Raw genomic sequence first — 22940 nt, forward strand, 5'->3', positions numbered from 1 at the left:
AAAACAGTCAAGAGTAGACTTGTTGGCATGGAAACCAAGTCACAGGGTTTAATTACGCTTGGCTAGTTATGCTTTTAACGCAACAACGACTGGATCAGGGACCTTTCAGCATTCTCTAGGGCAATTGCTTTATAAATTTCAATTAGCATGCTAATACAACCATACTGAATAGCATTGTAGTGTAACTGCATATAATGAGTCTCAGAGAAAACAATAACAACAACAACAATAACAAAAAACAGGCACACTTTTGAAAAAAAAAACATGCCAGCATTGCATGAAAGCTAGCAGCTGTTCCACTGCTGATAAACAGGTAGGCCTTTAGTTGTGGACTGTTTTCATTTAGCAATGTGGGTGACAGGGTAAAAACGTGTCCCAAGGCATTGCGATACTGAGACCTAACATGGTAGAAAACAAGTGGGCGATCATAGTCTTAAGAGAAATTTGAAAAGAGTGACAGTTGTACCACCTCAGGGGGAAAAACACATCTTTGGTGTATATATAGATATGTCTATCTTTGTCTGTATTCTGCTTCTAACCTTAATCCAGAAATAAAAGTGTCATCACAGATATCTTCTGACTTCTCTGTTCATTTTATCTTATTTTTCTGAGCAGCTAAGAAGCTTATTGATAATTGGAAGATGCTTTTACTCACTTGAGTCTAACTGTGGATTAGAAAAAGGCTACAAATTTGCATTTTTTTCCTCCACCAAGCATGTAAACTTATTTTATTGCTGATTTTCTATGGCCTTTGAAGTGTTACAGTAGTTAAAAGTACTTAATATATTTAATATTGTGTTTTGCATGTTATTGGTGACATAGGAAGTGTGGGTTATTGTGGGATATTGCTCATTCTTTTGTTTTGTAATATCACTGCATACAAATATGTCTTCTATATAGACCTTATGTATCTCCGCCACTCAGCCCTGCACTTTCTGTCTTGTGGTTTGTATTTCCACAGCATGAAGGTAAGGTAGTATGAATTTATGAATGAATTGCTCGTTTTAAAATCTTGCTGATCTACTTACATTTATTATCTATTTCGAACATTAGCCTACAATGCACATGATAACTTTTGTTAACCCACTTCACCAGTTAATTACTCTTAAGCAGTGATGCTATAGAAATAAACAGCTACTGTGAAAACAGAAGTTCAAAGACAACTTTCTAAAGATGGCTGCACACTTGTTTCTCTGACAATAGGAGCATTCTAAATCACACTATTCTATGGCTGCGTCCGAAAGCACTAAAATGCTGCCTTCAGAGGCAACATTCCAAGGCAGAAAGGCAGCAAGGTATGTTCAAATCCAAAATTTTGCTTTACTTCCTGTCTCCGGAGGTACCTTCTTCTGATCGAATTTTGAAGGCAGCATACATAAAGGATACATTCTGTAGATGTATCCTTCACTGCCTTTGATATCCCACAATCCTGTGCATTCCATTCCGTGACGGTTGAGCTAAAAAATAAAGATGGCGTCTGAAAGTTGCGTTTGGTGGTCAGTTTGTGTAAATGTATATTTCTGACTAACGTTTTGCACTTTTGATGTTATTTCTAGCGAGAAATTAGTATTATAGTAATTAAATATTTGTTTAGTTATCACCAAAACTCATTCTATTTTGTTGTAGATCATTAAACCGTTACGCTGGCTCAGAAGCCTGTCCGAAATCAGTTTCATGAGGTGCCTTCATGCAAAAACGTTGCCTGCAAAGTCATTGCCTCATAAGGCAGCGAGGGAGCAAGTCAGCTGCCTAGGCTTTCGGACAGAGCCTATAACGTTTTGTAGTGTAAATAGTGCGAGTAGTGTGCTCACACTGAAAATTCCAAAACGAAAAAGTGCACTTGTAATACCCAGATGATGCACATAAATAACTGAAATAATGAAGTGTGGAATGTTGAACACTTCATGCACTCACTGTCGCAACTTAAATTACATTGTGAAAGGGAAGGTCCTATCAGACTCCGATTATTAATGACAAAATAACCTTAAAATTAATACACTACATGGTTGAGTACATAATGCATAAGTACATAGTGTATGAGTACATAGTGTATAGTGCGTCATTTGAGACGCAGTAAATGTCTGGCAAGGTCTGTAGAATATATGCCAAAAGAGTAGTATGTCCATAGTTTTCAAAGACAGCAGTTGGAAAGTACCCGGATGACTTACTATTTCCTAGACTGTGGGCATTCAATGGACACTTGGATGTAGTACATTAAACTTTTATTCATATTCATACTACATAGAGCAAACTCTTAACTGCTGTGAAGTAGCCTGTTTCAAACCAAATGTAGTAACTTTTCTAGACAGTAGGGTATGCGATTTCATACGCAGCATAGGTTTATTTACTCAATTGCACGACTGGTGATGTCAATGTGTTAGCAGCCATGAAGGAGCAACCCGCTTTTTGAGAAATATCATTAAGTGTTGGTCAAGTAAAAACTTTTTTAATTAGCAGAACATTACTAAATACACCTTTAACATAAAATTATACTAAAATGAGCATAAAACCTCTCTTTCATTCATGCAAATACGCAGACAAACGCAAATGGAAATATTAAGAAACGCGCACTATTTTTAGTGCGGCTTTTAAGCAATAACGGTGTGGGGTGAAACCTCCCGACGTGATTCTCCAAAACGCGCTGCTTGCGAAGGGTAAAACCTGGTAGGTTGTCTCTTTAAATCAGCGCTGCAGCGGTGATGTGCCCACGAGCTCAGACGGTTACAACCATATCCAACTTTGCAGTGGGTAACTTTAACCGCGCGGTCAACAGCGCCTCTCACGCGACACATGACATTCAGCTTTCGCACACGGTCTCTTCTACAGATTGGCAGATCCCACGCTAAAGTGAAAACTTGTCAGACGCCTTATTAGGGGGAAGAAGAATTTTTCCAAAAATCCAACCCACGATATTTCTGAGAAACTGTTTTACTTTTCTGCCCCCTCATATGGCATTGCTTTTATAAGAGCCATCCATCATCAGATTCTGGTTCCTTAACGGTTCAATTAGGCTAACTAATTTTTTTAGTACTTTTGATGAATAAACTTTAGGGGGATAAAAAGAAACGGATTTCTAAATGGCTATCAATATGTTTCCAATGATACCAACAAAAACATGGGCTATCAAAATTAGCGTAGCCTACATACAATTAATGCAAAAGGTCTGTTTACAAATAGGCTATTTATTCATTATTTTTCACATACTTTTAGGGGGCAACAAATAAATGCTAAATGTGGTAACATTTGATTTATTTATTTGCTTTTACAAATTTAATAATATGAACACGATGCCAGTAGCCTATCACAAGCCTTAAATCCAATAACTGTAGGCCTATTTCGAGTCGGACATGACGAATGTAATAACTTGGTGGTCAGAAAGTGAGTCATATAAATTCAGTAGCTTAATTGTTCAAAAGTGTTTTGATTCACAATAAAGGACCAACTCATGAGAGTCCTTTGCTCGAGAATCGGACAAAGCTTCTTGCGCTGTGTGTTTTGATTCACTAAAAAGAATCGGCTCATAAGAGTCATTAAAACACTGGTCTCGCTGTGTGTCTCACGCTGTAAGATTCATTGGCAGTGTTGCGGTGCATGGTAGTACGGGAAACACAGTCAGAGTATTTCACCACAGTGTTCCTTCTGCATCGGTGGAACAATGAAGATTCGAGAGCCGTTAACGGAACCGAGCGTCATGTAAATCATTTGGTTAAGCTATTTTGTTTGAAAAATGGAACCGGTTCCTCGGTCCTCGGTTCAAATCCCAAGACCTGATATTTGTCTTCCTTATAGATGGAGTAGCCTATAGCCTATTACACGCGCTCACGCTCGTCAAGTTTATCAGATAATTGGACGTAAAGATGGGGTACGACACCAGTTGCTCTCTTAAAAATAGGTAACGTAAGGATATATGAGGTGAATGTTACGTTCAGATAGCCTATATCTAATTCTGATACGGTAAGTGATTTCCACGAAATAGGGTAGCTCATGAATTCATGCTCCTGCGTTCATTTAAAAATATTTTCCGATGAAGTCTTGAGTGTGCCATTTTGGTATAAGGTAAGGGGTGTTGGCTTTTTGCTCGTCATAGGATTACGGTTTTGGACACACGAGGGTGTTAAACCGTTCTTAGGGCTCCGAAATGACAGTAAGACTGATTTAAAACCATCTTTACACTGCCTACGTTGTGAAGAGGTCGCACTGTTGTTTTTCTCGAATGCCTGTGCTTTCACATTTCACGAGTGATATTTCTAAAGACTTACGTCACGGCAAATGCGCACGTGCCCGACGGAAATCTCCGCAAATGACTGAAGCTAATCAATTCTGAGCTGACTTTTAACGAGGAAAGGGTTTATGGTGATGTTCGCTTTGTTTTTTGCTTTTTTCTCGGATGTTCTGCAGCCTCTCCTGCTGGAGAATGACCCCCCCTCAGCGCCTGTCGGAATGCCGTTTCTCTCCGCGTGCACAAGGGCCACGCGCCAGATGGCCACATCATAACCGACTGTGATACTTGATCCTATTGCTCTAAAGCTGGACCCTTACTTTGCGGATCTGATGGTGAGTGATTTAAAGTACCTCATTTATATTTTTAATTACAATTTAGGACAGTTCACGTTACAAGATAAAACTTTGGTCTCTCTTACTATGTAATCCACACACACACACACAAAAAAAAACTTTCGGTGACGATATAAATCAGCTGCTTTTCTGTGTAGTACCAATGCCAGTCATTTGAGAGTTTCTCCCAAACAAGCGGGCGTTTACGGTGGGCATTAGCATTGATCTCCGATGTGATATACGAAATTGAAGCTATGCCTCACAATGGCATCGCACCATAGATTATCGTTGCGTTTTCTCAGCGGCAGCGAAAGAGGGTCCATTTGTTGCAGTGCCAGGCGCTTGCTTTATATCGCTGCACTGTTAAATTAACTTTATTCAATTACTTGTAGTCGATGTCTTTGAATCTCTGAAAACGGTAGAGATTGTGTAGAAGGGATTTAGTCAGAGGGTAACCGCACTGGTGGCTCTGGAAGCTGGAGAGCGCGTGCAATGAATATCAATTGTCTTTGTCAACTTAATCATCACAAGGGGCTGTGGCGTGTCCGTGGCCTTGGTTATCCCTGAGGCAAAGGTGATTTCATTTTGTTTTCCGATTACACTGTTTTTATCTATGACAGCACCAAAGTATACTCGGGGCTGTATGACGTGGATAGAGGATTTAATTGTGTGCGTTATGACGTCTACATTGTCTGTATGACGCTTCCTCTTTTCAGATATCCAGCCAATCAGGTCACTTGTATCAGCCAACCAGGCAAAAGCTTTCCACCATACAGAAAAGACACGTAAAACCACAGCAGCACCATGGAGAGTGCCTTTAGCGCTTTATCTGTTTTAAGCACCAAGGACAGAGACCCGAACCAACTAGGCCTACAGTCAGTGACAGTGTTAGGAATTGCCTTGATCTAATAATTTAACAACATAGATCTTAGCAAGGGCATAGTTTTGCTTTAAAAACAGGGACATATTGCAAAGAGGCAGGGGAAAAGATTAAAATAAGATTATAATCTTTGTAAACAAACAAGCTGTTAAAACAGTGAATCACAGGACCTTGATCAGTGTTGATGCTGAGAAATGCCATTGCGGGAATGTACATCTGTTAATATAACAAATAACATTTATTTCTTCTTATCACAAGACTCATTTTGTATACTTTTCTCAGTACCTCAATGTGATAGATGACAACTGCATTCTGAGGTTTTTTTTTTTTTTTTAACCATCTGCTTACTTGTCGTTAAACACAGGTTCACTACATTAAGTATTATTCTTCTCTCAGTGGCAAAGCTGATCATAGGGTGGTCATGTTTGGCACACAATGTACTGATCAACGGATGTTATTTATTTAATTCATTTATTTATTTTTAAAGAGGAACTATTTGCTTTTTATGTTATGTTATCTGTACTGTGTAATATAGCTGTTTGTGCATGTAAACAAAGCACAAAGTCTGTGCCAAACAGAGTTAATTTTTCAATAGAAAACATATTAAATGCCTCATTTGTAGTTATTACATTATTTCCGTTATATAGCTACATCATTATGTCCATCTACTGACTACTTTATACTTCGTACTCACTGATTATGGACCAGTCACAACAGACTGGGGCCGGTTGACCAATCTGAGCAGACTGCGCTTTTTGGAAGGCGAGCAAGAAAGCAAAAAAAGAAAACAAAACTAAAAACAGACTGTTCAGAAAGTGGATAAAAACAGGCATTGCAGCAATGTAAATAAATAATAAAAGAAAAAAACTTTTTTTTTTTTGGAACATTTAATCATGTAAACCAATTCTAGTAGCCCACCTGATCAAAATTATGAACCTAAATAATATTAGTCATTTTAACTAAACATAGGACTGGTGGTGGTGCTTTTTTGGCCATTCTGTTTTTCTGTTAAAAAAAAAAAGGGGGGGGGGCTAGGCAGGCCAGCAGGCGCTTTATGTGAATATAAATATAGACATGTAAATACATGTAAATATTTTAAAAATATATACTGTATGTGTGTGTATTTATATATACATAATAAATATACACAGTACACACACAGAATTTATGCAAACAAAAACTTATTTTGGATGCAATTAATCCTTTGACAGCACTAATAATAATACTACAAATTCTACCAATAAGAACAATATAAAACGCAGTAAGGATTAACAAGCTGCTGGATTCATGAATATTAATCAGGTTGTGTGCATTCGCTCGAACTGATTTGCTGAAATCAAAACAGGGATGATAAAAAGTGAGCGCCAACCAATGAGATTGCCATTTGCTCATCAGTTCCGGCCACTACTGGAAAACCCTGCAGTTCTTAAAAGCTGAAGTATTTTGACAGGAAAAAAACAACAAAAAATATTGTTTACATTTAGCACGTCAGTTCTGCATGGTACTGTATGTAAGACACTCTTGCTCTGTCTTTCTCTTTGTGTGTGAGAAAAAAGCAAAGTGACGGCGAGTCGTGCGCCTTCACACTAGAGTTTGAGGCACGCGAAATACAGGTGCGCTGCGCATCCATTGAGATGAACTGAAAAATCACAGATCGCTTGACTGAGAGAGAACTCTGAAGCGCTCATTCAGAATGTTCTGTGAGTGAAAATATATCTGTTCTTAACTTATACTTAGCCTCCAACTCACACACTGGCAAGTAAAATCTGATAATTTATTAGCCAATGGCTAATATTAGACATCATTTAGTCGCCCAGAGTTAAGATTTAGTCACATATGCGAGTGATTTACTCGCAATGTAGAGGGTTTTACATGCAACATGAGCAGTTATTAATCTAAATTCGATTGTATAATTTTGAAATTTGAAGCAAAAACAGAATGGTCTGACTTCAATTTTGTGAAACTATAAATAAAAAATATCTGCATGAAACAAAAACATTAGACGAGCTGAACAAGATGCATATTCACTCGATGCCAGCAGGCGCTTAAAGTGTTTTCTTTGGTTTCCGATGTAAACAAAGCAGCGCTACACTTATGAACTTTAATATGCATTATACAGAGGCAAGATGAAAAGAAAAAATACACAGTAAGACAGTAAGTTCCCCTAAGACATACATTTATATAAACTCCTACCCCTAATTGAATCGCGATTTGTTTAGCATCTCAACCGATTTGAATTGTCACATATTTGAATCGATTTTCGGGGCATTTTACGCTTTGGTTGCTAGGGACATTTTCTTACCATCTCTACCATCTAAAGATACATCTACAGATCTCAGAAGGCTTTTAAATGTAGTCAGTAACAAGTTGTTTCTTCTATTTATTCGAGGTCTTCTTTGTGTCTATGTAGTGCCTCAGCTTCTACAGTTTTTGAAATTAAGTGATTAGGATCACCCTGAAGATATTTAAATATGAATAGATATAAATAAATAAACTGACGTTAAATATTGATTTTTCATTAGCCTTCTTGTCGAGACTATGGAGAGAAAGAACACAAGTTAAATAGAAAACAGATAGTCTAGATGAGCAGTCAGTTGTACAGCATTGCCTGTGTAGAAAAATATCTGAATGCTGCGAATGACCAATCAGAATCGAGTTTTCCAGAGAGCCGTGTAAAAATACAAAGTATGTTCTCCCGAGTGCCACATTATCCATTAGACCTTGCAAAAGAGCTTTTTCAGATTACAGAGGACATGAAAGTGCAAGGGATGTGCAGAGCAGCTCTTTTAAACCGCACACAAGTGCACACTTTCCACAAGAATTACAGTGAAGATCATAGCTCCCTACCACCAACATTGCAGAGGAAAACTTAATTACATACTGAAGTCAGTTTAATTATAGATCATATGGTAATTCATTTTAGTTGTTTATACGGAAGCAAAATCTTGAATATTAATTTTTTTTTAGAAAGAATACAAAGATGGTTATATAATGAGTCTTTTACTGCTTTTTGTTTTGTGCTGTGTGTAAGAGAGAGTAAAAAGAGAGCATGTGTGCATGCAAGCCTGTAGGCCTTCTGGATGCACATGCACGTGACTTTTATATATTGCACAACGTATGTTTGCAACATTTGTGTGTATGTATGCGAGTGTGCATAGTTGCTTTATGCTTATGAAGATATGCCTGCAACAAACCCAAGCAGTCATATTCTGTTGGAGAGATGAGTCTGTGCACTGGAGCAGACTGATTGACCAAGTTTTGTCTCCAAGATAAGCATGCTCACTGAGGCACACAGAAGGAGAAGCCAAGAACATTCTTAATGCTCAAGATGCATCAAAGACCTAAATATGGAGAAGTCAAGGGAATTTTTATAACAAAATAATGATAGGTTTTATGAGATTGAACAGTTTTAGCTTTGTGGAACACTTTAAAGATGCTGTATTGATCAATCAATGTTTACTTTTACACTTGGCATTAACATGCGATCACCACGATCCGATCAAGCAGATCGTCAGTCAATCAGAACACGGCACATTTACAATTGGCAACATCAGCTGACTTCTCTATCTGGATAACCAATAAGATCTGTCTTTCCTGCGCAATATTTAAATAAGTCTGCAGAGAACTGGCCTGGTGCAAATTCAACTTGAAGTGGTGGGTTTTCTTTTGAAAAGCATTTTCAGTCGCGGGACATTTTACAAACCAAAGATAAGTGTAGAAGTCTCACTAGCACTCCACACGAGTGTTCTACATCTTTCTTGTGACCGTTCAGGAGAGAGAGGGCAGGGTTTTGCGTGATGTTGACCTGCGAATGCAGACACGATGGCTGGATTGCATTTACATTACACTGAGATCCGATCACAATGCATCCTCGACTACCTCTGGAGCAGGACACGCTGATCGGATAACGTTCCGATCAGAAGCGCGTTTACACTTGTCTTTTCAATGTGTATGTGGACAACATCCGGATACTGTTCGCATGTTAATGGCAAGTGTAAACACAGCCAGTTTCAATGCCTTATTAAATGTCACTTTCCTCATACGACTGCGAGAAAAGTGTCAATCACAATGGCATATGATTGTACGATGTGCACTAAACAATTTAAGTGATTTCGCTAATTGTATAGAATCCAAGCACAGCCTGTCTGAGTGAGAAAGCATGGTGTCTTAGTGACAGCAGCCAGTCCTTCCCTATTGGATTCCTAATCATTTTCTATTTTTAACTGTTTTAAACTCATTTTAACATTTTTTAATCATTTTCAAAGTTTTTAAATTCCTTGTTTTATTGTTGTGATAATTATTTTAATTATTATTTTTTTTATTTTCTTTTATGTAAAGCTCTTTGAATTACCAATGTGTATGAAATGTGCTATATAAATAAACTTGCCTTGCCTTTCCTACTGTTTCACTGCCTCCATTTGCTTCAGAATTGGATCTGTCAGTTTTCATATGATCACCATCTCAAAACTCCCTACAATTTGTCTCTCAGTGGCACACATTTTAAAAATGATTCAAGTTTGAAGTTGAAGTCAAGTTTTATCAGTTCTTGTATTTGTGTAGTATATTTAGCTTTCTTTTTGCAAGTCTGTGATATTGTGATTGCATTTACACTTCTGGCATGGATGTTACTGCTTGAAGAATGAGGGTCAGTGTGCAGAATGATAGCAGGTCCTACTGAGCCAACAATGATCCCTTCCTCTCTGCTTGCTCGTTGGCTGAGACCTGAAATGGCATTTCTTTAGAGCACACTTTTTATTCACTGACCTTTTTTCTACTTGCTTGCTGATTGGCTAAGACCTGAGGTTAGCAGGTTCATTCATGTGATTCAATTAATCGAATCGGTAAATATATGGATGGTCCAATGCTTATGTCCTGAATATGATTAGGTAGGTGTTAGGCAGATAGATCGATTGATTGATACATATGTTGATTGGATAAGACCAATCTGGAAATGAGAAGTGAGTTTAGCAGCTCCAGTCATGTTATTCAATACATTATGTCATAAATACTGGTAGATAGATACAAATACTGTACACTACAGTTCAAACATGTTTTAATAAATTAATACTTTCATTCAGCTAGGATGGATTAAATTTATTCATCGTTCCATTCATCAAACAATTCTGAAAAAAAGAATAAGCAATGTAACTGTTTTTAACACTGATAATAATAAGAATTGTTTCTTGAGCACTAAATCAGCATGATGAATGATTTCTGAAGAATCAGTTGCTAGCATGTGTGTAATCGCCACAGACATCCGCTGGAGTTTAGTTTTACCCAACTCTAATGGAAGATTGTATTTTTCCCTGATATTTTTACATTTCTTACAAGTGAATCATTGGTTCACCTACAAGAGGTTTGGCTGCCTCTGCTGATATCAAATAAGTGACAAACACTGCTTTTACATAGGCCTATATACACTACAGTGGGAAATTCAGATCATTCATGTAGTGAGGCGACACTGATTAGATCTTTAGTACAAACTCTGACTATAGTATACCCCAAAGCCTTAATAACCGTTTTCTGGTCACACTGTTTGAAATGACTTCCTCTGCTTGGGGCATTAGAGGAGTTGATATTAATCAGCATTAACTTTCAGTGCAACAGTGGTTTGATGTCTTAGGGCATTAAAGGTATGGTATCTTTGCTGAAGAACTGAGGTTAAAGGATCAATAATGTGACGCTGAGTGATGCTTTATGGGAAACTGATTAATGGACAGCAATTGTGCTGATCTCACCTTGGATTGAAGCAGACATGCACTCTGGGAGTCAGAACATAATGGGCCCAAGTGCAAAAAACACTGCAAGGCTAAATCTCTAACTGGCTAAATTCAGGATTTTAGGATTATGTTTCCTTTTCGTTGTATGATAATTTCAACATGTATGTTGCTCTTTCGTTTATATGCAAGCTGTGGTTTAATTTTCAAATGGCCTATCTTGTGCATAATAGCATTGTGCTGATTGTACTCCCAGATATTGAAAGAAGTGTTACATGAGGTCTGCATATTTGTCACATATTTAAAGATGGAGACTAAGGGAAATTGGCTGTTGTAATGAAGAGCGTAGAGAGTATTCAGTCTGTTGGAGTGTAAAGACATGCATGTACATCTGTGGTGCTGCTTTCCAGAGGGGAAGGAGCCCTTCAGGCACACAACAAAGGGGCTCTTCGGGCTGGGTGATAAAATAGACATACTGAAAGAGATTGATGCATATGGGGGCGTAGTCTTCGGCTCACAGGGACAGCGCTCCCTTCTTGTATTGTTTCTCTTTCTTCCTGTCTCCTCCTCCAACTCACCCCTTTTTCTTTTATTTAGACAGATAAAACTGTCTTAATGGTCAGTTTCTTAAATCCAACAGCTTTCTTCATGTTGTGTATCTGTACTGCCATGCATACTTTACCATTAAGAGACTGCAAATGTTAGAAGCTGAGATAGACACTAGCAGTATATGCATTAATAAAATCATAAAGAAGCAAATTAGCAGACTGATGCTATTAGGCAATTGCATATATGCAATAAAGACTGGTGTGTTTTTATCATTTGACATGTTCTTTTATTTCTCATGTTTTTATTCTGATTTTATTGACAGGATTTAAAGAGGGTGCTGTCCTTTCCTCCATATCCAGGGGATTATTTGCACCCAGTGGTGTACGCCTGCACTGCAGTGATGCTGCTCTGCCTGCTGATTTCTATCATGACATACATTGTACACCACAGGTATGTGTTTTATTGCAATTAAGCTGCACCAGTGGCATAAATTATTAAATACAGTATAGATCTGAAAAATAAGCTGTGTGGTTAGTGATTAGTTTATTAGAGTTAAGGATGCACTGATATCAAAATTCTGGCCGACATTATATCATATTATACCACTATTCAAAGGTTTGGGGTCAGTAAGACCTTTTTTTTTTTTTTTTTTAAAGAAGTCGTTAGTCATTTATGTTCAACAAGGCTGTTTTTGTTTAATCAAAAATACAGTAAAAACTGTAAATTTTGAAATAATGTTACAATTTAAAATAACTGCTGTTTGTTTGAATATATTTTAAATATTGAATATATTCCTGTGATGGCAAAGCTGAATTTTCAGCAGCCATTACTCCAGTCTTCAGTGTCACATTATCTTTCAGAAATCATTCTACTATGCTAATTCAGTGCTCAAGAAAGATTTATTATAAATGACAAAAGAAGTTAATATTTCTGTGGAAAAATGAATTCACAGAACAGCATTTATTTGAAATAGGTTATTTATTTTTAAATCTTAGTAACCCCAAACATTAGTGTAGTATGACAGATAGATAAATATTATTTTTATCTATTTGAATGGAAAAAACAAGAATTATAATAAAGGTAGGATTTTGGGGATGCTCCTTAAAAAAGACTTTGGTACCAGAAAATAGTGTTTTTGTGTGAAATGTGTGTATAAACTCAAAAGCTTCACATATGACACAGTGTGAAAATCATTGCTTTGGTTTAAATGGATAAATTAAGAAACCTAATTTTAAGCTGAAATGAGTTTTAAATGAATAAACATCAGTTGATAAATATCTATAGGCATAGATATTTGCATAATATAATATATTTGTTTTGGTCCAGTGTATTTCTGCAGCCGAATTTCAGCATTTAAATTTAGTGTTAATGTGTAATTAAATCTAGTGAAATGTTGTATTTTCCATGCTGCCTTTTGCATTGTTAAACCATTTGCTTCACTCAAAAATAGTTGCAGTTTTCCTCTACTCAAAACATGCCATTTGTAGCACCAATACTAACACTGGAAGGTCACAGTAGGGAATGTTTTTGGGACAGACTGCCACCATAGTGCTGTGATCCTGAGTCAGACTGCCAATATTTATAGTATCATCACCCCTGACTGTCACAGATATTTCCAGTGAGTAATGCTTGCTCTGTGGAGAAGGGGCCACTTCTAACCTTAGAGGGACAGTGCCAAATTTAGTGAGCCGCTCTACTTTGAGACACTTTGCAGACGGGTGAAAAAGATTCTTTAGTCATAGCATTGTGCTTCAAAGGCAGTTACTTGTTCCCTTTAGTAGTAAGCTGTTGATGTATTACTCATGGCGCAACTGTCTCTTCATCTGATATGAGTGTGTGTGTGTCTCTGCAGCATAATCCGAATCAGCAGGAAAGGATGGCACATGCTCCTCAACTTCCTCTTCCACACTGCCATGACGTTTGGGGTGTTTGCAGGAGGCATCAACCAGATCAAGTACCCTGTGATCTGTCAAGTGGTAAGTCTCCCAGTTCTCTACCCTGTTTCTTTGGCCTGAGTAAACCACATTATTCATGCCCTGTGTCTGTGGCTCTCAGCTCAGAGTCACTAGCATATGGCCTCTTTGACTCCCGAATTGGCATGGTCGCCATTTACTAAGGCACAGAGGGCTATGTTTGGCACGGCTGCCCAGTGTTGAGAGGCTAATGCACTGGGGTTCAAGGATTGCTATGGCCTTTCAAAGTGTATCTACTTATTCTTTCATCACAGACAATTTCCAGCCTGGACCAGTGAGTTAGATTAATTGGATTATGTTTATAGCTGCACGCTTATTAAACATATTTCAGTTAATGACAGCAGTTGATTCCCTGTCAGTGAAGCTTTAGAATTAAAAGCATCAGATTTATGATTGAAGGCATAATGAGCAAAAATTTGAGACGCGGCCTAAACACAGTATACACCGGGGCGGTGAGGGTAAAATACTGCATGATATAAATGATGATTAATGTCATATTCGTCCACTTTCACACTAATCAAGAATTAAAAGAAAAATGATGTTTGTTAAAATATATACAATTATAACATAAAAATATTAGAATTGTGAATATCAATTGATCGAAATATCAGCCTATCAATCTATCTTGTTTTTTTGTTCATTTGTGACAAACTTTGCTTTTGTAGTTAAAATTACATGTATCCACCTTTTTATAGTGAGTCTATTGCATTTTAAATTATGGGATATTCCACTCAAAAAGACTGAAACAAATAATTTATAATCATAAGGTTGCACTGCAAATAATCTGTCAGTTTGACTGAACGACCTGAACATTTTTCAAATGTCAGAAGAATAACATAACTGTTGGTATTTTATTGTGTATTACAAGAATTACAATGGTGTATTACAATGGTATAACAAAAATATCTCTGTTAAGAGTGCTTTTTAGTCTGCTGCATTATTTTCTTCCTTATTATTTTATTTTTGTGAAATCTTCATGTCTCTTTTCAGGTTTGTTTTCACACTGATTCTTTAAAATGTAATTGTCTCCTTTTTTCACTGCTAATCCCTGTCAGTTGCGTTTATGGGAATGTTTCTAAAGTAGGTAAATACAATATTTGTTATCTATTAAATTAACAGAAATTTATTTGAAATAGAGAAAGGAAAAATTGAAATCGCATCATATGACCCCTTTAATAATAACAGTGAGTGAGTCTTTGGAGTGTTACAAGCTTTTGGTGCATAAAGAAGATCTGTAAAGTTGCAAAGACTAAAAGTCTCAAATCCAAAGAGATATTCTTTATAAAATTAAGAGTCAACCACTCCTACCTAAAACAGCTCATTCTAACATGCCCCCACATGTCTATGTCACGATGTGGGAATATTTGCATAATGCCACCCAAATGTTCACGCAAAGAAAGAAGGCGAAACTTTTATTCTTACTGTTGCCGCAGCCGCCATGTTGTGGAGATGCTGTGTGTTTCACTGTGAAAGAGAAGCTACTTTGTTCGGCCTTCCAAAAGAGGACACAACTAGAAATCAGTGGTTAAGTTGTATTTACAACACTGTTCCAGAACAGTTCAAACTAAATATTCAGATGTGTGCAGTGCATTTTGCGGAGGACGAGAACTGTTTACTTTGAGAGTAGCCTAGCCAATTACAATGCACTGGATCGCTGGCCAATCAGCGTACACCTCACTTTTCAGAAAGATGAGCTTTGTAAAATTCTATGCGTTTCAGAAAGGCGGGGCATAGAGGAGCAACAATAATGTACATTATGTGGAAAATAATGTGTTCCTTAAACCGCATAAACACATTGCATTACCAAATACACAAATTAATGTTCTTTTTAGCAACGTCATATGACCATTTAATTAGAAATTTTAATTAAGGCCACTCATTTTACATATAATAGACATATATAACTATAGTGATATTTAAAATGTGTATGATATTGATGACCGGAATAATCATGCTTTTGGGGTTATTCATGATATGTTGAAAGTAATTTGTTAATGCTTTAAACACTTTTAAATTTCCTTTTAATGATCGATGGTTAAGGGGTGTGTATAATAATTTCTCCTCATTACCCAGTAAAAAAACAAAACAAAAAAAAAAACGTATTATTGTGTTCATAGAGTGAACCTTGTGCTGATTGTTTACAGTGTAATGGAAGTTACTCCCATAATTCATGCAAAGCATCATGGGGCATAGGAAAACATATGTATAGTATTTCTGTATGTAATAAGTATTTCTTCGAATTTCAGTTTATTTTAATTCTACATTCCTAAAAATACAAATTGCAAATCTGTTTCCTGTTTGCTACAAATTGCTTGAATAAAATTAAGGAATTGAATTGGTGTTTAAAAGGAATTGTCAATTACATTCTGGAAAATAGGTCAGGTTCACTACTGTAACTGTATGTAAAAATGACTGATTGAAGTTTGATTGAAGGAAACTGCAATTAAGTTGCACAATACAAAATGTTGGATGATGTCAAATGAAGGCATGTGCCAGGTGAAGACAGAGAGCAAATGATGAGAAAAATGCCAGCATTTGGCCAATTGAATGGGACAATGTGGTATTTTACCACTGCCATGCATTTCTTCCACAGGTCTGTAGCCAGAGATAGACAAACAGTGTGATGCAGAGGATCGCTTGTGGCCAAATTATGCCGATTTGACACAAATTGTCTCCATAACTGTGCTAATTGTGTGTGTGTGTGACAATGAATGTATTTTATGGATAAATGTAGATGCTTTATTTTGTTGTGCAGTACAGTGCCCTCTCAAATCAAGCAGGCATGGGCCCATGCCCAAGTGGTGGGCATTAGAGGGAGGGAAGCACGAGTCATACCATGACAGATGCAGCTAAATTAGATCTGAATCTGAAAATTTTGTTGAACTTTTGTGATCAAATGTTCTCATTATGTAACAAAATATGTATAATGATTAATGTTAAAAGAAACATTTGCTGTAATGAACTCACTTTGTTCTTTGTGAGTTTTGAGAATTTGTGGTATATACCATATGCATTCTAGTGCTACTTTCTGTGTAAAAAAAAACTAACAAAAAATAAATAAAACACCCTGAAATACAAGATACACTACTGTTTGAAGGTTTGGGGTCAGTAGGATTTTTATTTTCAAAGAAATCAATACTTTTATTCAACAAGGATTTATTCAACTTTTAACTTTTGTGTGGTTGTAGCAATCTGTAATAGTCTTGTACTGCTACTTGGTTTTAGTGTTTTTAGGGTCAATGTGTTTTGATGAGTGTGAATGTTTGCTGTTAGAAAAGAATAAGTTGATTTTGAGACCTGTACGAAGTATTTGGCCCTAACTGCAGTGTCAAGCTGGAAAAGACAACTGTGTATGAGTTTGGAAAAAGTATACTTTATTTTAAGAACACCTGTCTGGTTGGTTTCTGATTATATAGTTTCTCATTATTTTTATGTGACTGTTTGTCCTAAAATTTATGTATAGAGTGTTTACATCATGTTCACTTTTTACACATTTACAGTTTTTGAAAAGCAAGACAGACATTCACAACATATTATTTACATTCAGTCCCCATATAGATGTCATATATATCCTATATGAATGAATGGATGGGTCGGTTGATTGGATGCAGTATGCGCATTGGCGCAAAGAGGACAACAGCATGACCTCGCTGCCTGAGGAGGATTACCTCAAACTCCCCCTCAGTGCATCCTTTCTCAAACACACACACACACACACACACACACACACTCAAACTCAACCTCAGTGCAACACACACACACACTGCTGCTTTAGTTTTCTGTGCCAGTCTGCTTTCTGTTAGTGAGCTTTCAGTGTTTAATGATTCGTCTTGTTCATTGACAGGTTGGCATTATCTTGCACTACTCCTCCCTCTCTAGCATGCTATGGCTGCTCTTCACTGCCAGGAATATTTGCAAGGAGGTGTCCAAGGCTCCACCCATACCTCAGGACAGGGACCTTCCCAACCAACCACGCCCTAAAACCACCATCTTCAGGTACACAGCACAAAGATTATGAATTTACTAAAGGCTGAGAATTCTGATTCAGTAGGGGTTCTTATTCAATACAGAGTTTATTTTTTATTAAAGAGATAAGTTGGTAGGTACAATATATTAGAAGGTTTGGGGTCAGTAAGATTTTTTTTTTTTGTTATTCAGTCTTGTGTGCTTGTCAAAGCTGTATTTATTAACCAAAAGTACAGTAAAACAGGAACATTGTGAAATATTATGACAATTAAAAATAAGTGTTTTCTATTTTAATGTATGGTTCAGTCATGAAACTCTAGATGGCGCAGGCAGATGGGTTGTTAATGTAACTGAAGATATTCAGAGAGTTAAATGACTTGGCACAAGCTGATTGGTTAATGCTGCATATGTAGCAAATGAGCTTACTGCCTTGCATTTATATGGCTGGCTAGCATTCACTTGAGATTCCTGTAGTGCGCTTTCAGAGTTTCTCTGAAACCCTCCACCTTCCCCAGCTCCACCTTTATAGATCTGCTACAGGTTATTTTAAATGCTATTTGTGCCACAGCTGCATGTCTTAAACACTCACGGCACCGTATCGCCATATGTATTGGCAGTAACAAGTTCCTGTACTTGCTTGCAGCAGCAACAGCAGCAATAATCTACAACTAGAGCAATAACCAACAGCAGCAGCAATTCAGCAGCAACGTGGCATATCTATTCCGCCAAGACCAAATACATTAACATTGTCATATCATCACCATGCTAAAATCTTCAGAGAGTTGTCATGATAGAAATATATTAAAAAAATTCTGTGATGGAAATGATTTATTTTCAGCAGCCGTTACTCTAGCCGTTACTTCAGTGTCACATGTTCCTTCAGAAATAATTCCAATATGCTTATTTGTTGCTCAGAAATTATTTATCTTCGTCATCATTATCAATACTGAACACAGTTCTGCACAATTAAGCAGTGCTGCTTAATATTTTTGTAGAAACCGTAATACATTTTTTTAGGATTATTTAAATAGAAAATTCAGAATAACAACATTTATTTGAAATATAAATCTTTTGTAACATTATAAATGTGTTTACTGTCACTTTTGATTTCAATCCTAAATAAGAATTTTTTTTTTTTTTTAAATCGACCCCAATCTTTTCACAGTAGTGTAATATTTTTCTTTTAATTGGTATGCAATGTATTTGAGGTTTGGGAAAAGATCTCACATCTCTAGACAAAACAAAATTTGTTTTATCCTCATTTTGTCAGGTTTTATCTGGTCAGTGGTGGGATCCCTCTAATTATAGTGGGCGTTACAGCTGCTGTTAACTTGGATAACTACGGTAGCAGAGATGACGCCCCTTAGTAAGTATCATATTTACTGGTAGTGCCCAATTAGATGTTAGTTGTAATATGTTTACTTCGTTTTCAGTAATCCAGTAAAAATCACAAATCTCACTGATTCTCTGAGATGTATCTTAATTAATGCTATAGTAACCATGAGATTCTGTAATTAGATCTAGAATGGTATCGACACTGTCAGTTTAATCATTGTCTCTCTCTGTGTTGCAGCTGTTGGATGGCCTGGGAGCCCAGTCTTGGGGGCTTTTACGGTCCCACTGCCTTCTTGGTCTTGGTAATGTGCATCTACTTTCTATGGACATTTGTGCAGCTAAAGCGGCACCCGGAGCGCAAGTACGAGCTCAAGGCCATGACCGAAGAACAACAGCGTCTAGCCGTAGCTGAAATCGGCCATTGCCATGCTGTCAGTGGAGAACCAGGTGAGCACAGCGATCACACAGGCTGCACAGCCATCACAGCCTCCATGCTGGCCAACGAACACTCTTTTAAAGCTCAGCTGAGGGCCACTGCCTTTACTCTCTTCCTCTTCCTGGCCACCTGGGGTTTTGGAGCGCTGGCCGTATCACAGGGACATTTTCTAGACATGATCTTCAGCTGCCTATATGGAGCATTTTCAGTCACATTGGGGCTTTTTCTGCTGATTCAGCACTGTGCGAAACGTGACGACGTGTGGCACCGGTGGTGGGCCTGTTGCCCCAACAAACCAAAGGTGGAGGTCAACGGAGAACCGGCGGGGAGCGCTGCTCCTCCTACTCAAAGTCACAGCCATACACCATCCCACGGCCAGAACCAAATCCACTGTCAGGTCGACTCGTCCTGCCTGGGTAAACCTTTGCTTTCCCCACACCTACACTCCCCTTTGCCGCACTGCAAGTTGGGTACTCTGCCCTCCCCCCAGAACCACACGAGCACCTGCTGTGCCACCCTTCACAGCCCCTCTTCCTTAATCGGGAGCACGACTCGCCCGCAGTCCCTCCCTGATGAACTGCCCCGGCCAACCCTTCCCCTGCAAAGCTGCCTGAAGGACAGGTCTAAGACTCGTTCCTTCAACCGACCTCGGCCCTGCCTGAGGGACTATTCTTATCACATGACCTCCACCAGCATGGACGGCAGTGTGCACAGCTCCCACCTGGACAGCCCCCACAGTGTGCACCTGGACAACCCTCTCACCTGCCACACGTCCCACTTGGACACTCAACTGTCTTGCCACAGCCCCCACCCAGACAACCAGCTGCGCTGCCCCAGTCCCAATCCTCACCTTGAGAGTTTGGCTTCGCACGGCCTTCAGGATAGCCTCTCCTGCCATAGCACACACTTGGACAGTCAGCTCTCCTGCCACAGACACATGTGCTGTGCCAAAGCAGACCCATTCTCGAGCATATGCTGCCATAAAGCTGACCCGTTTGTCAGCCCTTGCCAGGTGGAGGATCCTGACACGGGTCCGCTGGTGTACAGTTGTGCAAAAATGGCCGATAAAGAAGATGAAACCATGCTGCATTTGGATATAACCCCTCCAAAGGCCACTCTGCCGTGCTCCCAGGCCACGCTTAGCAGGAAAGGCACCCTCAGCCGGAGAGGGACGCTGAGTCGGAACAGTAGTCAGCATGAGGACTACGTACTTACCTCTGATTCCACAGGTAACATTAGGACTGGACCTTGGAAAAACGAGACAACCGTGTAGACCTGTGAATGATGTGCTAACCTGTTTCTCTCGCCTGAGCTAAACTACTGTGTAGTCCCAGGGCTGTTACCCAAAGGCCCTCTCTTCTTTGAGCTAAGCTACTGTGTAGTCCCTCTGCTGTGACTTCCCCTCTCTCACCCACCCCATATACCTTCTCTTCACCTTTAAAGAGGTTTGAACCTCTGCTTACCTCCTCTTAGACTTCATCTCATGTCTCATCCCAGCTCCATTCGGTGTGTCCTCTTGCCATTTTGATATGGCAGCAAAGATCACATGACATACATTTTAATTCGGATGATTTTTTTTATAATCAAACTGATTTTTGTACATGTGTTTTTGGGTATGGTAACATAATGTGAAATTATGTCGTTGTGGATGTGTGTGAGTGTGTGTATGCGTTTAGTAGGTGAGAAAGTACTGAGTGCATGTGTTTGTGTCTATTTGCATGTGACAACATGCTTGTGTGTATATAGATAGCAAGATTTCCATTCATGCAAGAAAAGTCCTCTGTTCTAGAGCCAAAATCTCCCACATTTGTGTTTAGCCTTTTAATAAAAAATGATAAATAGATCGGCAAGTGTGAAAACATCAGCACGTTGATTTTTACTTTTAAGGAAAACTGTGAATTACCACTAATGAAATTAAGATTAATCAATGAACATATATGTGAGTTTCAGTATATGTGCCAAACAGTATAGTAATTAAAATACAACCCTTAAAATTGAGATCTACCCCAAAGTACAAAGTAGTTTGTGATTATGTGGATAATGGTGTGTGGTTGTCACAACGAAGCTGTCATTTTTTTCGTCTACAGACATAAAAGCAGCAAACAAATAGGCTCCCTGTGTTTCCATGGTGATAAATCATGAAGAGAGGTGCCCAGTCAGAATGCATTTTGAACTGCACATGTGATGTATGCACATACAGTATTTAATTACTGGCAATGAGGTGCAGATCAGTTCAAGTCGATGGCCTTACAGAACATATCAGTTTTGCATTGATCAAAAGTCTTATGTTGCACTAAATCATTAAAGCATGCTCACCATAATGTAGAAAGCAATCATTTACATATACCTAACGAGCTACATATAGCTACATATATTCATGTGATTGACAGGAACGTGTCTTAGCTCATGGTTATTTATTCTGAGGCAAAAAAATAATAATAATAAAAAATGGAGGGCTTCACTTTTTACATTAGAAGAAAGGATTCTCATTAACAGTTTATATCACTGTGCCAACTCACCTTGCTCACAAAAATTGTCTGATTTAACTTAATGGAAGCTCATCTGTCAAACAAGCAGTGAGTAAATGAAGACAAAAAAAAATGCTTCTCTGCCAACTCATATTGTAAATAATTAGGCACATTGATTCACATTGATTCAAAACAAGTAAATCAAAAATAGTTCAATGAAACATGAGGGCAAATGACCAGAATTTTGATACGTGACATGGATAAAATGTACATAACATTCTTGCTTTCATTGAACTTAATATGTGATTTATTTATTAAATTCTATTTATTCTTCATTTAATTGTTTTGAATCAGCACACCCGATTTACAATATATAAATTGGCACAGATGCAACTGTCTTTTTTTTAAACTTAATGTATGATTTGGTGTGCATATTCTATTTTATTCCTAATTTAAATGGAGATAAACACATGATCACACATGAAATGTGCCAATTGCTATATGTATCTATTTTCATTTTTAAGGGTAATATAATTTATAAAAAGTACCATGTGATCATATTTGTCTTATTTTGTTCTTAATAATATGTGCCATTACTTAAACAGAATGCCAACCGAAGAGTAATGTGAAACATTTGGAAGATTCCTTGTTTAGGTTGGGTTTCTTTGTGATCTCAGGTATCATATTGCATTTACAACTACACAAGATATAAATTTGCATGAAAACAATATTGGCTATTGACCCCAGAGTGTTTCACCATCAAAAAAAAAAAAAAATGTGAGTTTTGTATTGTGGTAAATGTTAAAAAAAATATATATATATATATATATATATATATATATATATATATATATATATATATATATATATAAATTATTTTTAACTTAAATTGCCTTTCACCAGCCAACCCATGCTATCTTCAGATGTGTAGCACATGGATACTATTAAGCATTCTCTTGAATCTATGGAGGAAATGAAATTTGTCTAGCAGCCTGATTTACCATGTGTTGTGCTTTATCTTTACCCACAAGACCCACCTGTCATTTATAGCAAATTCATGAA

At 37.7% G+C, this 22940-nt stretch overlaps 1 protein-coding gene across 4 annotated transcripts; it reads left to right on the top strand.

Moving 5' to 3' along the window:
* The first annotated feature begins 3510 nt into the window (after nt 1–3510).
* On the top strand, nt 3511–22058 carry adgra1a (adhesion G protein-coupled receptor A1a). Of its 4 annotated transcripts, none has more exons than XM_042735653.1 (7): nt 3511–3954; nt 4399–4554; nt 12023–12150; nt 13553–13676; nt 17518–17669; nt 18910–19005; nt 19213–22058. In XM_042735653.1, the coding sequence occupies exons 2-7, from the start codon at nt 4552–4554 to the stop codon at nt 20681–20683; spliced, it is 1974 nt and encodes a 657-aa protein (XP_042591587.1). In that variant the 5' UTR covers nt 3511–3954; nt 4399–4551; the 3' UTR covers nt 20684–22058. The 4 variants fall into 4 exon arrangements, with proteins under 4 accessions (XP_042591587.1, XP_042591588.1, XP_042591590.1 ...); XM_042735654.1 differs by having other exon boundaries at nt 3511–3892; XM_042735656.1 differs by having other exon boundaries at nt 3511–3862.
* The last annotated feature ends 882 nt before the right edge of the window (nt 22059–22940 follow it).

This window comes from Cyprinus carpio, chromosome B12 (assembly GCF_018340385.1).
Source record: "Cyprinus carpio isolate SPL01 chromosome B12, ASM1834038v1, whole genome shotgun sequence".
Lineage (NCBI taxonomy): Eukaryota > Metazoa > Chordata > Actinopteri > Cypriniformes > Cyprinidae > Cyprinus > Cyprinus carpio.